This window comes from Hypomesus transpacificus, chromosome 9, assembly GCF_021917145.1.
Source record: "Hypomesus transpacificus isolate Combined female chromosome 9, fHypTra1, whole genome shotgun sequence".
NCBI lineage: Eukaryota > Metazoa > Chordata > Actinopteri > Osmeriformes > Osmeridae > Hypomesus > Hypomesus transpacificus.
In genome coordinates this window covers 11482301-11500104 of record NC_061068.1, presented here as the reverse complement: position 1 = coordinate 11500104, position 17804 = coordinate 11482301, and the positions used below count along the sequence as shown (strand labels likewise).

Below are 17804 nucleotides of genomic sequence, written 5' to 3'. Positions count from 1 at the left end.
TAGTACATCAATTGTTTCATGTAGTACAATTAATGTTGCTATGCATTTAGTCTAAATTGAATACATAAATATTTTGAGGTAGACAAATAATAAAGTAAAGAGCAACATATATTCAAACAACCCCATTATTCTCCAATAACTGAAGTGCAATTATGTTGTATCTGACTTATTAGTATGTCAGAGTGAGTGCTAGTGGTTGGTGATCTGTCCAGCAAGCCAATCCAATCCCTCTGTAAGCCCCGTGCCTTGGGTTGCACATGTGGCCTGGACCAACCACTGTGGATAGAAAGGACAGCATTAGTATGACAAACCCAATCTTGTGTTGTTATCTAAACTAATCAAACTCAAATATTCACTCAATTTGATTTTACATCAACTTTTGTATCAGATTCAGAATACTTGTTAGCCAGTTTCATTACTTTCCCTAATCAAGGAATCGTGTAATTGAGGCTCAAATCACTGTCCAAACCTACAGGTGTTTTGAGGGTCCGCAGGCCCAGAGAGTCTGTGATGTCACAGACAGTCATGGCATGAGGCAGGTCCTGCTTGTTGGCCAACACCAGTAGAACCACATCCTGTAGTTCTGCTTCCTCCAGCTGCACAGGAGGAGAAAAGACAAGGAGTGTTGCTTTAAAAAAATTATCCATGACATCTTATGCTATTTATCTTGCTTGTTTTTAAGTGTCCTGCTCTGTGAAGTTTTCGAGAAGGAGGTGAGTGAACAGGAGACTAACGAACCATCATGTGTAGCTCCTCAGCAGCCAGCTTTATTCTCTCAGGGTCATTGCTGTCCACCACATAAATGATACCCTGCATCACAAATGACACAGACAGAAACAACTATGACAATTATGAATAAAACTATGACAGAACCTTTTGAGCTTTAAAATCGACATTGTAATGTCCTTTCTCCTAGCTTTTCAAGATTGTACATTTTAAAAGGCTCTTTACCTGAGTGTTGGTATAGTAGTGTCTCCACAGAGGTCTGATGGTGTCCTGGCCACCCACATCCCACACAGTAAAGCTAATGTTCTTGTACTCAACAGTCTCCACGTTGAACCCTACCAAAATTAAACGACCTTTGAGCTACACAATATGTAAAACGAGCAAAACCATTGTCAATAATGCTATTGATTCCGTGCTTTACATTAACTATTAACTCCATTTGTATATGAAAACATTTCGTAACCTAAAACATTTTCCAGTGGTCAATTGTTGCTTATTTCACCTACCGATAGTGGGGACTGTTGTGACAACTTCTCCTAGTTTTAGTTTGTACAGGACTGTAGTCTTCCCCGCAGCATCCAAACCCACTATGAAATAAGGCAAAAATAATCACTTATTGCCAAAGCTGTACGCTCACAATTAAAATAATTTAAACAAGTACAAGTCGCATAAACATAATGCACGTCATGAATTTTAATCAAGCAGAAATTACAGCTGCCTATTATAAGTTACTCACCCATCAGAATTCTCATCTGATACTTCCCAAAGAAACGTGAAAATAGTGTTGAAGCAATGATGCCCATTTTCGAAGGTTAATTTTGCCACTTAAGTAGAAACTGAGTAGGTTATGTACCTTTCTTCAATTGTGGTTTGCTTTTATATGCGCGAATAGGTGACTTCACTTAATGTCAATCGTGGCCATGTCATGCTTGTACACATAAACGGCGTGTGCGCAAATTATGCTGTGTCTTTTTTCTCCATGTCACTTTCGGTTTGTTGGTCCCGTACCATTATGTCTATGCCGTGAACGCGTTTACAGAAGTAGGAAGTAGAATTAGGACGATAAATCACCACTCAAATGCAGGGAGATGGATGTTTATTCATTCATAGATCTTCCTGTCATTGAAAGCGATTGGTTTTAGTAGTTCAGAAAGTGGTCGGCCTACATTTAGTGGTAATGGCTTTGATACAAAAAGAACATATATGAGGAAACGTTATAAGGGTAAAAAATATGTAGGAACACCCAAGTTACAGCTTAACCATGTGCTTTTGTTAACGTTATTCTAGTTTATATTAAACATTAAAGCCCATAGAAGTTATTGCCATACTCCTTATTAGTAAGACAACTTCTGTCACTGTAAAATAATTATCATTATGCATGGGCTAAATCTTTCTTTACAACTTTATGTACAAAACACTATTAATCAATGAGCGGAATATGTGAATAACCCCCTATATAAAATTCAAACTTGTTAAAATAAGCATTTTCGACATATAAAACATGGTTGCCCAACAACCGATAGTCACAGGTTTTTTCAACCATTATTTTCCTCCAAGAAGAGATCATCAGTAAAATTCATGATTTGAATGGTGCTTCCTAAAAATCTCTACGGTCAGAATGAGAACGTTATCCCAGGAGTGCGCATAATGTATGGATGCAGTCACAACACATCACATTGAGTTGCATTCAAAACCCTTCACATTATGATCAAACGTGCTGATATTCAACATAACCTAAAACAAATCAGTCTTTGGTTTTCTTCTCTGGTTTCTCCTATCACATACCCCACTAAGGCACCTGCATGATCTCCAAAAATAGACGATTATAATGGATTCTAGAACACACCAATTAAGTCAGAATGTAACTGTTGCATTTCAATCTATTTCCGAAAACAAAATGTTGTTTACAGTTGGAAAAACGGCTAAATCTTAATGCACAACATATATTCTGTAGTGAGGTCCTACACGTCCCGATTCAGCAGACGAAATTAAGATTTTTCTTCACTGTCTCCCAGCTCACTCGCCAAGTTAACCATTTTGAGGACAAAAAAGTACAGTATAGGAAAAATTAGAAAACCCAACCAACACCTCAAAGCATCACAACTTAAATCCTAGAAACAGCTCTAATACACAATGGTCAATGGTCAGACAGAAGGCACAAGGTCAGAAGTTTTTGTTAACTCTACACAGCCGATTATGCCAATGCTTGTGTTTATCTGCAAAACCACCATTTAAAAAACCCCAAATGTTGTGAACATTTTGACATTTCAATGTCAAATTTAGACCCAACTCGGAAGATAAGGGTCTCAATGAGGGTGCCATGCAATACTGTCTCACAAACAGAACTTGGTCAGATATTCTTGTAGACTGTAGACAGCCCTGGGGACACAGCAGTGCAACGTTTAAGCCACTTGTTGAATCTGAAAAGCCTTACATTGGTTTCCTTGCAGCTTCTCTCCTCACGTCGAAGGACTCGCACCTGAAATCTTATCTTCTAGTACCTGACTCCAAACAAATAGGGGGAGGAAGACAGGAGTCTATGCAAAGCTTTTGAGATTCGACCACAATAGACACCTTGGCCAACATGGTGATGCCTTAGTGTTCCTTCATACATCAAGACCTTACCGTTTCTCTCACTGAAAACCGGCACCACATACCCTGGGATTCTGGACTTTAAATCTATACTTGGATGACTTTATTGCACCTTTTGTAAAAAAACAAAAAAAACACGAACCTGATCGCTATTGGCGTATGCTTGTAGAAGTTTCTGTCATAAATCTCTTAAATCTTTCCCTTTTGACGAGGGCTCTATGCAGGCAGGGCCTGGTTCAGGTCAGAGCCCAGAGAGACAGAGCACCAGAATGTTCTGGAAGCTTCAGCCATGTGGGTGGTAGTTATGCTGTGTGTGTATGTGTGTCTATATGATCACACAGCCCTTTCTACAGTATAAAGCACTTCTTGGCTTTTACCTTGAACTGAATGATCCTTAAATGCATAATCATTCAGGTTGTTTTCTCCCTCCTCTCAGCAATGCCAGCATTGCACGATGTGGGCACGCAGATTGAGAAAGGTGAAGAGGTGAAAAAAACCCCACACACAGTTAAAAATCTAGTGTTCAGTTCAGCTGGACTGGGTCAGTCAGTGGGCCCCTAAGCACCTCTAGGAGGGCTGTCAGTCTTATGGTGTAGAGGGCTTGTGTAGGATGCCTTGCAGATCCTCGGGCAAGGCCAGGATCACAGCCTCGATGTGGGACTGGAGTTTGGCCAGGGTCCCTGGTTGGACTGGTAGCTGGTCTTTTTCTGCTTGGGTCTGAAACACATATATACACACACATATATATATATATATATATACACACATATATACCGTCGCATAAAGCCACTGAATTGGTATAGATTTTAAAACTTGGTATAGATAATTTTTATGCACGGATATGGCCACATTTACATCACAAACAGCTGTGTGGAGGATCCAGTACTGACCAGTTTGTCTTTCAGCTTCAGAACCAAGTCCACCGTCTCTACCTCTGTGTGTTTCTGGATGCGCAGCTGCAGATCCTGAAACAGCAACGAGGGAAGAATTCAGGGACGGAAGAATTCAAAAGTTCAAGAGGGATGGAGACAGTTGAAAATGGCCATAACATCTCAATTTGCCCGTCCACCCAACAATTCCTGTCTTTGTGTCTCAGTTTTCATGAGGGGGAGGTCATGTGACTCCTTTCTGTTCAGCGTGGATGTGGACAGCGGGTTCTGACCTCGTCACACAGGGCCTCCAGGTGAAGGGCTTCCAGCTTCTGCATCATCTCTCTCCGCCTGTTCCGGAACCATCCGTCAAAGTTGGGGGACTTGAGGAACTGTCTGCAGGTCGACACAAGAACGTCCGGTTAGGGAGAAGGTCCACCTGGGAGGACGTCCTGTGAGGAGCACTAGATGAACCTACCTGTAGAGGCCCATCCAGTCTCCTTTGAGGCGTGAGGTAAGCTGAGGACCGGCTTTCTCTAAGGTCTTCATGAACTCCTCCTGGCTGAAGGGGCGCAGCTGGGGAGGGCTCTATGGGTGTGCACAAACACACACACAGAGACACACACACACACACACACAGAGACACACACACACAGAGACACACACACACACACACACACACAGAGACACACACACACACAGGGGTTAGAGAGACGAGAGAAGGCACATATATACAGCTACTGCCTTTTGGACTGCACGGGTCCCGCTCACCTTCCAGGGAGAGATGGTTTTCTGAAGGGGCATCAGGCTAGCCACGTAGCGCTCCTATCAGATACAACATGAGTCAGAATCCCCAATACTGCTACATGCCTGGCTAATGAACACTTAAAAAGGTTACAAAAGGTCATAGGAATGCTGCCCACCAATGGAATGATGAAGCTCTGAGTCAGCTCCAGGAAGTAGCGTCGCAGGATGGCATTCTGGGCCTCAGAAGGACGCTTCTGCTGAACCCCCTGTTGATTGGACAGGAAAAGACAAAAAAAACAAAGAACAAACCTCGTAACCCCGACTGGCAAATCCTTTAAAGACAGCTCATCTGCAGATGCCTTGTATGGCTGCCTTGGATGGCTAATAAAACCAGTTTTAGGAGTTCCAAGTGCGTCAAGCACATGCAGGTTTACCTTCAGCAGCTGCTTGATGATGTCCTCGTCTTTATTGATGAACGGCTTGTACGCGCTGTACACACCTGCAGCACAGCACAGAGACTACAGCTGGAACACCCGAGAAGACAGGCAGACGAGGAGCGCCAGAATCAGGCGTGAAGGAAATGGGGGGGGGGGGGGGGGGGGGGGGCGGGTCACCGGGGGAGATGCCCGCACGTGTCTCACCTGGCTTGGAGTCTAGCGTCTTCAGGTTCTTCAGTTTCTTCACCTTCATCTGCTTGGCCATCTCCCCTGTAGACACGGGGACAACACACTCGCTAACTGTCCAGACGTGTGTGTGTCTGTGTGCTGGGCGGGTTTAGGGGTTTGTGTGTCTGCATGGAGAAGGGCTGTTGGGGCTGCCTACATCCGTTTACCTGCTTGCTTCATGTCCCCGATTCGAATGATGTGCGGCCAGTGTTGGAGGGTTTTGGCGAAGAAGGGGTTCGTCACGCCGAGGATAACAGAGGGCCTGTGTGCGTGTTGGAGAATGGGAGAAAGAAAAATCAACGACATGTTCTCCCATCCCCTGCCAGAGCTGACCAAACAGCCATCAGAATATAAATAGTGTGTGTGTGTGTGTGTGTGGGGGGGGGGGGGTGATGGTGAGCAGCTCTCATATCTGAGACTCCTCTCCTATCAAGCTGGGCGCCTTGTGGAGCACAGATAGAGATCCGAGCCAACTGACATACTCCAACCCTGACACTCAAGTCAGGTTCAAACGTTCACCCAGTCAATACCTCCTTTGGTACAAGCCAGACAAATAGACGGAGGGAGAAACCAGACAGAGCATCGGTTGTGAAGCAAAATCCTCCAGCAATATAGCCCTCGACTGAACCCTTTAAACAACCAAACGCTAATTGCTTGAACTTCCAGGAAACCAAAGCACAAAACGGAAAATACATATCCATTTAAAATGCAGGTGGAGAACAGATTAGATAGGCCACCGGTGGACATTAGTAAGTGTTTTCTCCAGAGAGGGTTACTCACGGGGCCTGCGTTCGGGTGGTGTACTCCTTAAACTCATTGTCGTGGATGGTGAAGTACGGACGGAAGTCACTGCAGTAGCGCAGGGGGGAGACACAGCTGGAGGCACACACACAATAATGTCAGCAACACCAAGAAAAAGACCAACAATTATCTTTACATAGCAGTGGATTTATTTGAATGGATCCTTTATGAAAATGCATTCACTTCCCGGAACGGTGTGACATGACAGATCTTAGATGTCGTAGATGTACTAGTGCATATTTCATATAAGATGTTAAGCTGTGCTGAGGAATGCTACTGGTCTCACCTGACCAATGCCAGCACTGTATCCGAGGACTCGGCTGGTGACGGTGCCATGACGACAAGTGCCTCCCCTAGCAACACCAGTTCCCACAACATCTGAATGTGGAAGAATACTGGGTAAAAGCACCTAGAAAGAGAGAGAGATAGAGAGTTAGAGAGAGAGAGGTAGAGAATGAGGGAACAGACAGGAGAAAGGGGCAGAGTAAAAATAAGTCCAGCAAGGTCTATGGAGGACAACAGAGATCAACCATCTTCCCTTGCACCCTTTCTATGAAGCACCACACAATCTCCCTGGAGAATGCCGTTACCATGGCAGCCAGGGACATAACCAGAACACTAAATGAGTGTGGCCACGCTGCTGTAGTGAGCATGCAGTTCCGCTTTGCACCACCAGAGGGCAGTGCAAGCCTGCGGCCCTGACGTGAACCCTGAGAGACAGACCAGTGGGTCGGGGGCTCACCTGAAGAGGTCCACCTCGTGGATGGTGGGCAGCACGATGGACACCAGGTTATCGCTCTGCAAACAAACGCAAACAACAGGGGAGGATCAGCTGATGGAGTCGACGCAGTGACGGGCGAGTTACGGCCTTTTCAGTTTGGATCACCTGTGTGGACTGCACAAGCTGAGAAGTCCCTGGTTTGTCGTAACAGGTCGGGATCCGAACCTAGGAAGAACCGTTCGGATTTAAATTACTATTTGCAATATATTTGAAGGTCCTTCTACCCATATAGGCCTATGTAGAACACTCGGGGGGGGGGGGGGGGGGGGGGGGTTAAGGGATTTACAGAAACTTGCATCTCAAATTCAGTGGAGGGGACAGCCATACCTTCATGACCACGCCCATGATGGGCAAGGTCAGTATCTTCCCTGGGTGTGGAGTGGGCCAGCGGTCGATGTCGTTGCAAGCTGTCGCACACGGAAACAACAGAACCAAATGAAGCGACGCAAACAAACAAAGGCGGGTTCAAACGGGCCAACTCAATGTCTGCCTCTCGCGGGGACCCATGATACCAGAACCTGGTCCTCCAGACCACAGGAGGAGCCAACACTCACCTGCTTCCAGACAAGGCTCCTGCTTCTCAAAGTACTCCGGAGCGATGAGCTTCAGCAGGGAGTGGAAGAAGGTGACGTAGGGCAGCTTGCTGATCAGGACCAGGGACTGGAGACGACCACAGACAGACAAAACAACCCTTCTCAACAATGTTTTTTTCGTTCTGTTGGGTTCTTGTTAGTGGCGTCATAGTGACAGTGACAAGTCACTAGAGGAACTGGCAGACTGACCTTTTGAAAGTAGCCTCTCTTCAGCGACTTATCCCGGACTTGCCTGAAGTAGACGTAACCATAGTAATGGCCCTGGTCTCTCTGGGGGAGAAAAACATACATCATTGCACACCAACAACTACAGACAGGAAGCAGAGAAACACAAATGATACATTGATAATACGACTGAATGATTATTTATTGTATTAGTAATGTAACAATCGGTAAGTGCATTTGTGTGTGCAAGTGCCCAGTATAGTGTTCCTGTCCATGTACATGTGTGGGGCGTGTCTATGTGTAATGTATGTATGGCAAAGAGGACCCATCCATGACTACCCACTGTACTGAGGTCCTGAGTCCTACTACTGCTAATACTAATGTATTCATTTAGCAGACACTTTTATCCAAAGCAACATAAAGAGGGAGGATTTGAACCTGCGACCTCTTGACCTCTTGAAATGCTCTAGCGCTGAGCTCCAGGCCTACCTTGAGGCAGACGGGGGCATCTCTGTCAAACTGCTCCAGGAAACATCCCATTGACGACTTTCTGGCCGAGGCCTGGCGGAAGCGGAAGCAGAACTGTGTGTCTCCAAGACAACCTGCCCGGCGGAAATCAGGAAGCGGAAAAGTACTTTGAGTCATCCGCGATGTCAAGGCTGCATATTTGGAATTCCAGTCTTGACATGAGTGAGTGTGTGTGTGTGTGTGTGTGAGAAAACTCTTATTCACGTCATGACATTCTCAGGGTCGAGGAGCGTACTCTAGCTCATGCCCAAAGACAGACATCTCAGACTAATAGAGACGACACTAGATTTCAGGATGATGACACGCAGGCCAGAGCTCAGCAAGCACAGCTCAGCAAGCACAGCTCCACCACACAGCCCCACCACTCAGCCTCACCACACAGCCCCACCACACAGCTCCATCGCACAGCTCCACCACACAGCCCCACCACTCAGCCCCACCACACAGCCTCACCACACAGCCCCACCACACAGCTCCACCACACAGCCCCACCACTCAGCCTCACCACACAGGCCCACCACACAGCCCCACCACACAGCCCCACCACACAGCTCCACCACACAGCCTCACCACACAGCCCCACCACACAGGCCCACCACACAGGCCCACCACACAGCTCCACCACACAGCCTCACCACATAGCTCCACCACACAGCCCCACCACTCAGCCTCACCACACAGCCTCACCACACAGCTCCACCACACAGCTCCACCACACAGCCTCACCTCACAGCCTCAACACTCAGCCTCACCACTCAGCCTCACCACTCAGCCTCACCACACAGCTCCACCACACAGCTCCACCACACAGCCCCACTACACAGCCCCAACACACAGCTCTACCACACAGCCTCACCACTCAGCCTCACCACACAGCCCCACCACACAGCCCCACCACACAGCTCCACCACACAGCCCCACCACTCAGCCTCACCTGACAGCCCCACCACACAGCTCCACCACACAGCCTCACCACACAGCCTCACCACACAGCCCCACTACACGGCTCCACCACACGGCCCCACCAGACACTGGGCCAGGAGGCAGAGAAAGGGGACGCTGGATCAGCTTCTGCTATAGAGGGCTGTGACAGCAAAGCCGGGTGGGTATTAAACTGGCACCTGGCGGGTTAAACCAATAACTCATTTGAGATGGATTGGAAAGGGCAATGTAACCAATTGTGGATAAAGGTCAAAATCCCGCACATTTGTTGGGAAATCTCAATCAATCAAGCCTCTATTGTGTGAGAATAACATAGTACTGTTTGGAATTGGATTCAACCATGGGAGCAGAGAGCATGTAAAGGAGGTGTGCGTGTTGACTTTGTGTGAGTGTGTGTGTGTGTGTCCGAGCTTAGTGTGCAGATCTGCAGGGTGTGAGAAAAAAGGGATTACATCATCATCCTGCTCCTCCTTAACCCTTTCCTCACCCCATCATCACCAAGGGGTTCCATCATTAAAAGCCCTCTTCCCCTGTCCTGCAACAAACTCTGTTGTTTCTGAGTAATCCTGTTCATCATATCAAGTTCAAGGTGAGTCAGACTGGGAGTCTCTCCCACTCTCTCTGGTACCATAACAGCAAACAGGGGGTTTACACTCTCTCTGGTACCATAACAGCAAACAGGGGGTTTACACTCTCTCTGGTACCATAACAGCAAACAGGGGGTTTACACTCTCTCTGGTACCATAACAGCAAACAGGGGGTTTACACTCTCTCTGGTACCATAACAGCAAACAGGGGGTTTACACTCTCTCTGGTACCATAACAGCAAACAGGGGGTTTACACTCTCTCTGGTACCATAACAGCAAACAGGGGGTTTACACTCTCTCTGGTACCATAACAGCAAACAGGGGGTTTACACTCTCTCTGGTACCATAACAGCAAACAGGGGGTTTACACTCTCTCTGGTACCATAACAGCAAACAGGGGGTTTACACTCTCTCTGGTACCATAACAGCAAACACAGGCCTGTGGGCTTATATTAGGACTGATTACCAGGTACAGCCTGACTGCTACTTAGTACAAACATGGATGCTAAAAGGAGCTGGTCTTAGACTAGTTTCTCCCATCCCTATAGGGTTATTCTATGGGTGTCTTGTGGTCAGGAGTAGATTCTCAGTGACTTGTTCTGCTTTCCTCAAGGAGTATGTGTGTGTGTGGTGGGGGAGGTTGTAATACAATCTCGACTCCTTGGTGTCTATACTGCACACTGCAGTTGGCAGGGGGGCGGGTCTTATGGTGCCAGAGACCCAATACTAGACACTCCTTCATACATTAGTAATGATCCCCAACACACATCTTTCAACGGTTGTACTAATCTCCAGGTATTTTCTGAGATGAAGCCTTTTGTTTGGATTAAAAGATACAGTATGTAAGTAAGTAAGATACCAGAATAGATGTGGTTGACCCACTGACCTTAACTTTGCCCTTCAGCATATATTGTCATTTTTATAATACAGAATATTTCTTGGCAATGATGACTCAGAAGATTGTTTTTGACTTGTGAGAAAATAAGTTATATGTCTCATCCTATGGTTGAAATTCCATGTTGTTGTTTTTTTATGTGGAGCATGTACTGTCACAGAATCTGGATTTTTGGGTTGATGAAAAGAATAATACTCATTACTAGGCTATAGAGTCCCTCTTTATGGGGCACAGCAGGACAATGTAGTACTCCTGGTTTTATTCAAATAAATAAGCTACACACTGCTATATTTAATATAACTCTTCATAGTTCATCACCCCCAAGTGGTCATCTATGTCATTGTCTTTTTTATCGAAAAACAAGGTCAACTTTGTATTAACGTCAAGGATGTTAAATTATAATGTTATACTATTTTATTCTTTCTTATGGGGACAACGTGCTTCAATAAATATCTATAAAACTATTTTGGCAGTCCTATTCACATTTACCTCAACCTCTAACCTATGCATGTTATTTTAGATCACATACAACTGATGTTATTGACACGAATGGCAACTGTATATTTCAACACATTCGAAAAGTCCGTGGTATTTATCCATACACTGTGGGGCAATGTGTGGGACTGAGAGCTTACCTGAATTTGAGTCGGGGAATGACAGGTAGCAAATGCTTGTTTTCTGAAACAAAACGTAAAGCATGCATGGTTAAATAATTGCTGCAACACCAAAAACGAATACACACTGCATATTTGACATTTCTATGAACTTACTTCTTTTTCTGACAGTTTGGAATGGTGTGGGTAGATCACCTACAAAAGAAAACAAATGTTTACAGCTACGAGCTAGATAACTTTTCAAGTTAAGCAGCTAACGTTAGCTTGCTAGTAACTAGCTAGAGCTAATGTTACGCGGTTGGTGAAATGGGCTATTCAAAGCCTTCGCTATGTTGATACTTATATAGCTAGTGTATTAGCTAACTTCAGCATGCCATATGTTTACATACATAGCCAACTAGCTTGTTAGCTAGATTTATTTGAATATGTCAGCATTTGTGTCGACAGCCGCCACACAAACTCAGGCCAACTCTGATGAGTCTTTTCGTCCTCACCTCTACCGCCTGTCCGAGTTCTAGATCGAACCCAACAACGCAAATACAATGAAGCCAGGTTGAAAACCGATCCCATGGTAAGAGGAGAGAATCCGAGGAATCGTCCTCCACCACAGGCCCGGCGGGTAACGTTATTTCCTCGGCCGGAGAGATGCTCACATCCTGCTCTTCTAATTCCTCCGACTCCTCGATTTGCTCTCCTATCTCTTCAGAGCCCTGCAAAGCCATAGCAATGCGCGGACCACAGTTCGTTTAAACAACGTTTATAAATATTCCGAATCAATATTTGCTTTGTTTTAGCGGTCTCGATTATCACTTAGTCTCATAAAACACATGAAACAGCTAGCTAGGCTAGTCGATACTTAGATTAGCACTTTTGCTTACACAGGGAGCACTGAACGTAGATCGTCATTGTACGTAACGGAGGTCCGTATTTGGGGCTGTATTCAAAACCCAAACACGTTTAAACATGTGAACCTTTGGAACACCTTCGTAGCACCTTCGTAGCAGACTTGGGTGCAAGTGGGCTACAGGTAATATCCAGATCCATAGAGAGAAACTTTTCCACACTCTCTCTATGGCTCTGGTAGTATCATGCAAATGTTTTATTACAATTAACACACATCTAGCGTACGCTACGGTAGGCCTACGCTGCGCTCACTGTAGTAGCTGCAGTGACTAAAACCTCACATAGTGTGTCTTTGGGTGCTGAGATGGGATTCAAATTGTAGCGTACAAGTAAAGGTTGTGTCCGTGGACCAGGAGAATTCACAATGTAAGGTCTGCGCCACAACGATGGTCATTTGACGTCTATAGGTTTGACCTTTATATTCCGAAGGGTGTGAAATCTAAAACATACATTGACAAAATGCACAAAACTTGTTGCTTGTTGGAAAAAAACTTTTTAATTTCAATGTTTGACACAGCAACACTTTTTTAAGATACATTTGCATTGTTATTTTCATCACAAAATTATTTTATGTAAATATAGGCTAGATGTTTGAACAATGTACAACTTAAATGAAATAAAAACAAATCATTATTGCAATTGTAACTTAACACATTGCTACTAGTGCGTCTACCATATGTTAATTAAGGCACGGACTTCTGGCAACCGCAGTATAATGAATCTAGGCTATAGCCAGATTCAATTTTGCTGATGCCAATGTCCACATACAAACTCTATAAATGCACCAATGCAAAGGCTCTGTGGGAAATACCTTTTCCCACCAGACCAGGCTTTACATGAATATATGTTATCAAATAACATATTTATTCTCAGCGAGCGAAACAATATCAATCATGATAAAGCATTTCACTGGTTGCAACGTAGGGCGTCCCGAGAGTACTAAACGAAGTTCCCTTATTCCACTGGCCGGTTTATGTGTGTATTCTTTCATTTCAGTATGGTGGCGGATACTTGCGGAGGAGGACAAGTACTTAGAAATTCCTCCCAGTTCATCGGTGGACGGCAGTAGCTACAACCCAGCTGACATTTATATCGGCAATGCAACATATGGCATAAACGAAGATTCCTCAGAAGATAATTGGACTGGTTGCTTGAGTGGAGCTGCAGCCAAAACTCTCCTCAGTTTTCCGTGTTTGGTCCGCGCTGACAGAGCCAGTTGATTAGCTGCCTCTTTACTAACGTTAGCTGGTTGATTAGCTAGCTAAAGAAGCTTGGTTAGCTAGAGCTAGTTGTTTTGAGTAAGCAATCTAGCTACCGACTAGTTACAGAGATTACGTATTGTCTTCAAAAGTAGCAAGGTTATTATCAAGATAGAATCACTGGATTATTTTATAAACTGATTGATACAGGGCGTTCATTAACAACTCGGAGAGGCCCGTGCACAGATCTTGGCCGGGCAGATGACAAGTTCGTCAGCGCTGAAATAGCAAGTAGCCAACAGCACTCAATCTCATCTCACGAGGACGTACAATAATACCTATTTGCGCAATTAGTTTTCTTTGCAATTTTGTTTGTGATTTAGATTCTTTGTACGTACTTATAGTACACTTGCTAGGGATTCAGGCCCATGTTTCCGAAACTATAGCTTTCAAGCTACTGTTCTCTCTAGCAAGCTAGAAGTGTAGCGGCTAGCGCTTAGCTAGCTTGGTGTAAAACTGTTGGGAGTGGTAGCTAGCTGGCTAGTGTAAGATTGCGCTGTCAACCAAGACGATCGAGTATCCACACGTGAAGTGTGTACATTGGCTGGCTATTAGCACGTAACATTGGCAAAAGTTGAATTCAAATTAACTACTTCGCTACCCATTAGCCACGGTCAAATTGGTGCAAGCGTTGTGTACCTTAATAGCGCCAAGGGGAACGGTGCATTAGTTGCCGACTGACCGCACAAGTCCTCAGTTGGGACGAGTGTCTGTCACTTAAGATTTTTTATTTATAAGTTAAGTTAGTTGGCACTGGTAAAATAATAAGGCGTAAACTAATTTGGCAATCCGGGTTTACCCCATGGGCTAAAGATTAACTGCTCATCGTTTCTCAAGATTGCCCCAGTGAAATAGTTTGATGGACGTGGAGAGCTATTTTGTAGACGGCCACTGTTACTATACAGTTATGCTTCTCTTGCTTGACGGAATTCTGGCCTGTACATAGTGTCAGATGTCATATATGGGCGTAATGTAGCTTGATAGTTAGTTAGCAAAGGAATGTGTACATTTTTTACCTGTGTTTTGTAGAGGGGTTGCCCCGTTGAATCATATGATTTATCACCCTGGATGTGCATTGGGAAAATGATACGCAATGTTTGTTAGTTAGTGTCTAACATAAACTAGGAAAAGGTTGAGCCAGCATAAAGGCCCATATTAAGTTGCTGAAATTGAAAACTCAGTCTGCCATTCTGGATCAAGAAACCATTTCTTTCGTCTCTGGTTGGAGTAATACTCTCAAGCCATCATCAATGCCTTCAGCGCTGGCCGTCTTCACCTGCCGCCCAAATTCACACCCATTTCAGGAACGCCATGTCTACCTGGACGAGCCAGTCAAGATCGGGCGCTCTGTTGCTCGCTGCCGCCCTGCCCAGAACAACGCAACGTTCGACTGCAAGGTGCTGTCGAGAAACCATGCTCTGGTCTGGTTTGACCACAAGACGGGGAAGGTAAGCAGAGAACGATGCCCTCCGCACACGCTTGGTCGTTTTGGCATGCATAACGGGTCGAACAGGCTCGCTGGAGAAAACAGCCAGATTTCTTAAGCGAAACATTAAGGTTTCTTCGATGTTTCACTACCTGTGCCATAAGCTATTTTTAACCTCGCTTACTGAACGTTGTCGATTAACTCCCACTCAAGCCACACAGATAACGTCAGCATTTGTCATCGCTATAGGGTTTTGCCTATGTCTGTCCACCATGATGGGCTACGAATCGATGTCGTTTGCACTATTTACCAGTGGAATATAGACTCTTAAGGAGCGTTGCGCAGTTAAGACTAGATGGACAGTCAGCAATGCAAACAATAAGGCAGTGCAGCACACAGGAGGACACGATATCAAATCAGTTCTTTGTTAAATGCCTTGCACCTTGTCGCTTAATTAAACACGTCCACTCAAAGTGTTAAGTACGCGCACTTGTGTGAAAACCAGGCACAAACATTTTTGCCTCCTTCCAATATTGTAATGATTAATTGGTTGTTGACCTTGAGACAATAGGAGAGATTTATGGCTCAGTTGTGAAGTATATCCTAATTACTTTTACTGAGGGGGTATTCTCTCTACCGAAGCACCCAGGCAGAGCCAGCTGCTGCCTCTGTTCTCCCCTCCCTGCATACCTCCCTGGAGGTCCTCCTGTGCTCACACGCGTATTACTCTGCAGATCAGCCTCAGCAATAGCACATGACACACACACCACAGAAGAAAAGGTTTAAGGTCTCTTGAGGAAAACGGTTGGAACTTGTCAGGTGTGTGAACTGGTGTCGTTGATGTCTAGACTGGATCATCTCAGACGAGGCCCTGCCTTCTCACCAGCAGCTCCAGAGGAGGGGCCTCCTGGTGCTCTTTCAGGGATCTGTCCTTTTGTTTTGATTGATTGACAGTTTCTATTTTTAGGATGGCTCACTCGTTACACGCTCACCTAGGTCAGCGGTTCCCTGGTCAGAAGTCGTTCCTTCGAATGCACCATTTTCCCCAACCTGACTCCCCAGACTGGTTTGTTACACAGAACCAACTGGGAAGACGTCCTTGGAAACTGTTTAGAAAAGGGCAGGCACTTTCCCAAAAAATACTTGGCAGGTGATTGGATGAACCATCTGTATATCACCATGTAGCACAGGGCTGACTTCACCCAGTCCCATAGATTTACATTTATTCATTTAGCAGATGCTTTTATCCAAACCGACTTCCAAGAGAGAGCTTTACAAAGTGCATAGGTCACTGATCATAACAACAAGATAGCCCCAAAGCATTGTGGGTAGCCAAAACATAGCTGGCAGTACTCCTCACAGGATGCTGATTGGGCCGAACCACATGTGGTTCAGGCACAAACAACTAACTTGGAGCTTGGCGAGATGGATCTCGTGTGGTCGTGATCCTGCGAATCCAGCCGCCTGTCCCTCCTTCCACAGTGAATCTGATTGGGTGGATGGAACCTCCGTTCTAAGGTGGACCTGTCCGTTAACAGCACCCTGACACACATCTGTGAAGGAGAGTGAATGACAACACAGGAAGCGCCATGCGGGAAGGGGCGGTGTCTCCGCGCCGGGCCGTCAGCACTGCAGTCTGAACATTCTTACATGGCCAGCTGTTATCAGCCTGTCAGTGGCTGTGTGGGACAAACCCCATATTTCATCTCAGGGCATGCTAATGGTAAACGGACACCACCTAAGCCTGAGAGAGAGAGAGAGAGGGAGGGAGATGTGTGGAAGGATAGTGTCTTCTGCGTCCACTCATTTCAACACCTCTGTACCTTTGGGGGTCTGCGTTGGGGCCATAAAATGCCCTTAGAAGGTACAGCGTGCCCTTCCCATACCAGCCCGGGCTAACGTGAGCCGACCCAGACCTGACCAGCGAGGGGCTTGGTGTCCCCGTGCTCAGGCCTCTCCCTCCACCCCTGTCTGGAAGGGAGAGAGAGATCAGGAGGAGGCGTGGCCAGCAGGGAGAGAGAGAGAGAGCGCCTGTACAGAGCGCTGCTCCCTCGCCCCCGACTCGGTATAATGAGCTCACAGCTGGATCCCCGTGGTAACTAGGAACGTGAGCCCTTCATGGGGGGGGGGGGGGGGGCTGCACCCCTCTTAACGACTCCTAATGAAGAGCACCGAGTCTGCTGCAGCAAAACAAGCCCTCGCTGCTCCACTTCCAGTAAGCTGCAGGGAGTGGGTGTCGTGTGAGGGGCGGTGTGCGTGCGAGCCAGCGAGGGTTTGCCATGCGTCTCCTCACTGGAAACACCCCGGCATTGTTTTGGATTTGCAGGATGATTGAGACTGGATATCGACCTGTCCCTCCTAAGTAGTTGTAGCAGCTCCTCATTTTCATTTCCTCCTGACAATAATTGATTCGTCTGGCCTTGGTGGGGAGGGGGGGGACTGGGGGGGGGGATCCTATCATTCTGTTCCATGTCCGGGACAGCCAAGCAGGAAACTGTGCAGGCTTTAATGAGCGGGATTATACACGAGTCACGTGACCAAAACAGACTGAAGGCCGATGGCTTTGAGGCCAGGGCCCCGGCCACCTGCTGAGCTCTGCTGGGGCTCCACACACGCAGGGATGCCTGCCCTAATCTTCTGGCCCGGCTATTGAACCGGTTGCGTTATCCGCTACTGGTTAACAGGCTGTCTGTGTCTGTTTGTGTTCGTC

At 46.1% G+C, this 17804-nt stretch overlaps 3 protein-coding genes across 3 annotated transcripts in view; 1 reads left to right on the top strand and 2 right to left on the bottom strand.

Annotated features, from left to right (window-relative positions):
• Positions 1-115: 115 nt before the first annotated feature.
• Positions 116-1775, bottom strand: LOC124471626 (ADP-ribosylation factor 4-like). Its single transcript, XM_047026194.1, has 6 exons — positions 1463-1775; positions 1233-1313; positions 952-1061; positions 739-810; positions 474-596; positions 116-276 (listed from the first exon to the last, which is right to left on the bottom strand). Exons 1-6 carry the CDS (start codon positions 1527-1529, stop codon positions 190-192), a joined length of 540 nt encoding a protein of 179 aa, XP_046882150.1. The 5' UTR covers positions 1530-1775; the 3' UTR covers positions 116-189.
• A 30-nt stretch (positions 1776-1805) lies between these two features.
• On the bottom strand, positions 1806-12398 carry dennd6aa (DENN/MADD domain containing 6Aa). Its single transcript, XM_047026083.1, has 20 exons — positions 12001-12398; positions 11663-11701; positions 11528-11570; positions 8429-8541; positions 7964-8044; positions 7736-7841; positions 7509-7588; positions 7287-7346; positions 7143-7198; positions 6687-6809; positions 6380-6475; positions 5767-5861; positions 5576-5641; positions 5369-5433; positions 5111-5200; positions 4959-5012; positions 4666-4775; positions 4481-4583; positions 4209-4283; positions 1806-4035 (listed from the first exon to the last, which is right to left on the bottom strand). Exons 1-20 carry the CDS (start codon positions 12226-12228, stop codon positions 3904-3906), a joined length of 1815 nt encoding a protein of 604 aa, XP_046882039.1. The 5' UTR covers positions 12229-12398; the 3' UTR covers positions 1806-3903.
• A 982-nt stretch (positions 12399-13380) lies between these two features.
• slmapa (sarcolemma associated protein a) overlaps positions 13381-17804 on the top strand; it is a gene marked incomplete at its 3' end in the record, with an annotated part of 28715 nt that continues 24291 nt past the window's right edge. The window contains exon 1 of the mRNA XM_047026099.1: positions 13381-15116. Coding sequence (XP_046882055.1) covers positions 14919-15116 — 198 coding nt within the window. The remainder of the gene's footprint in view (positions 15117-17804) is intronic.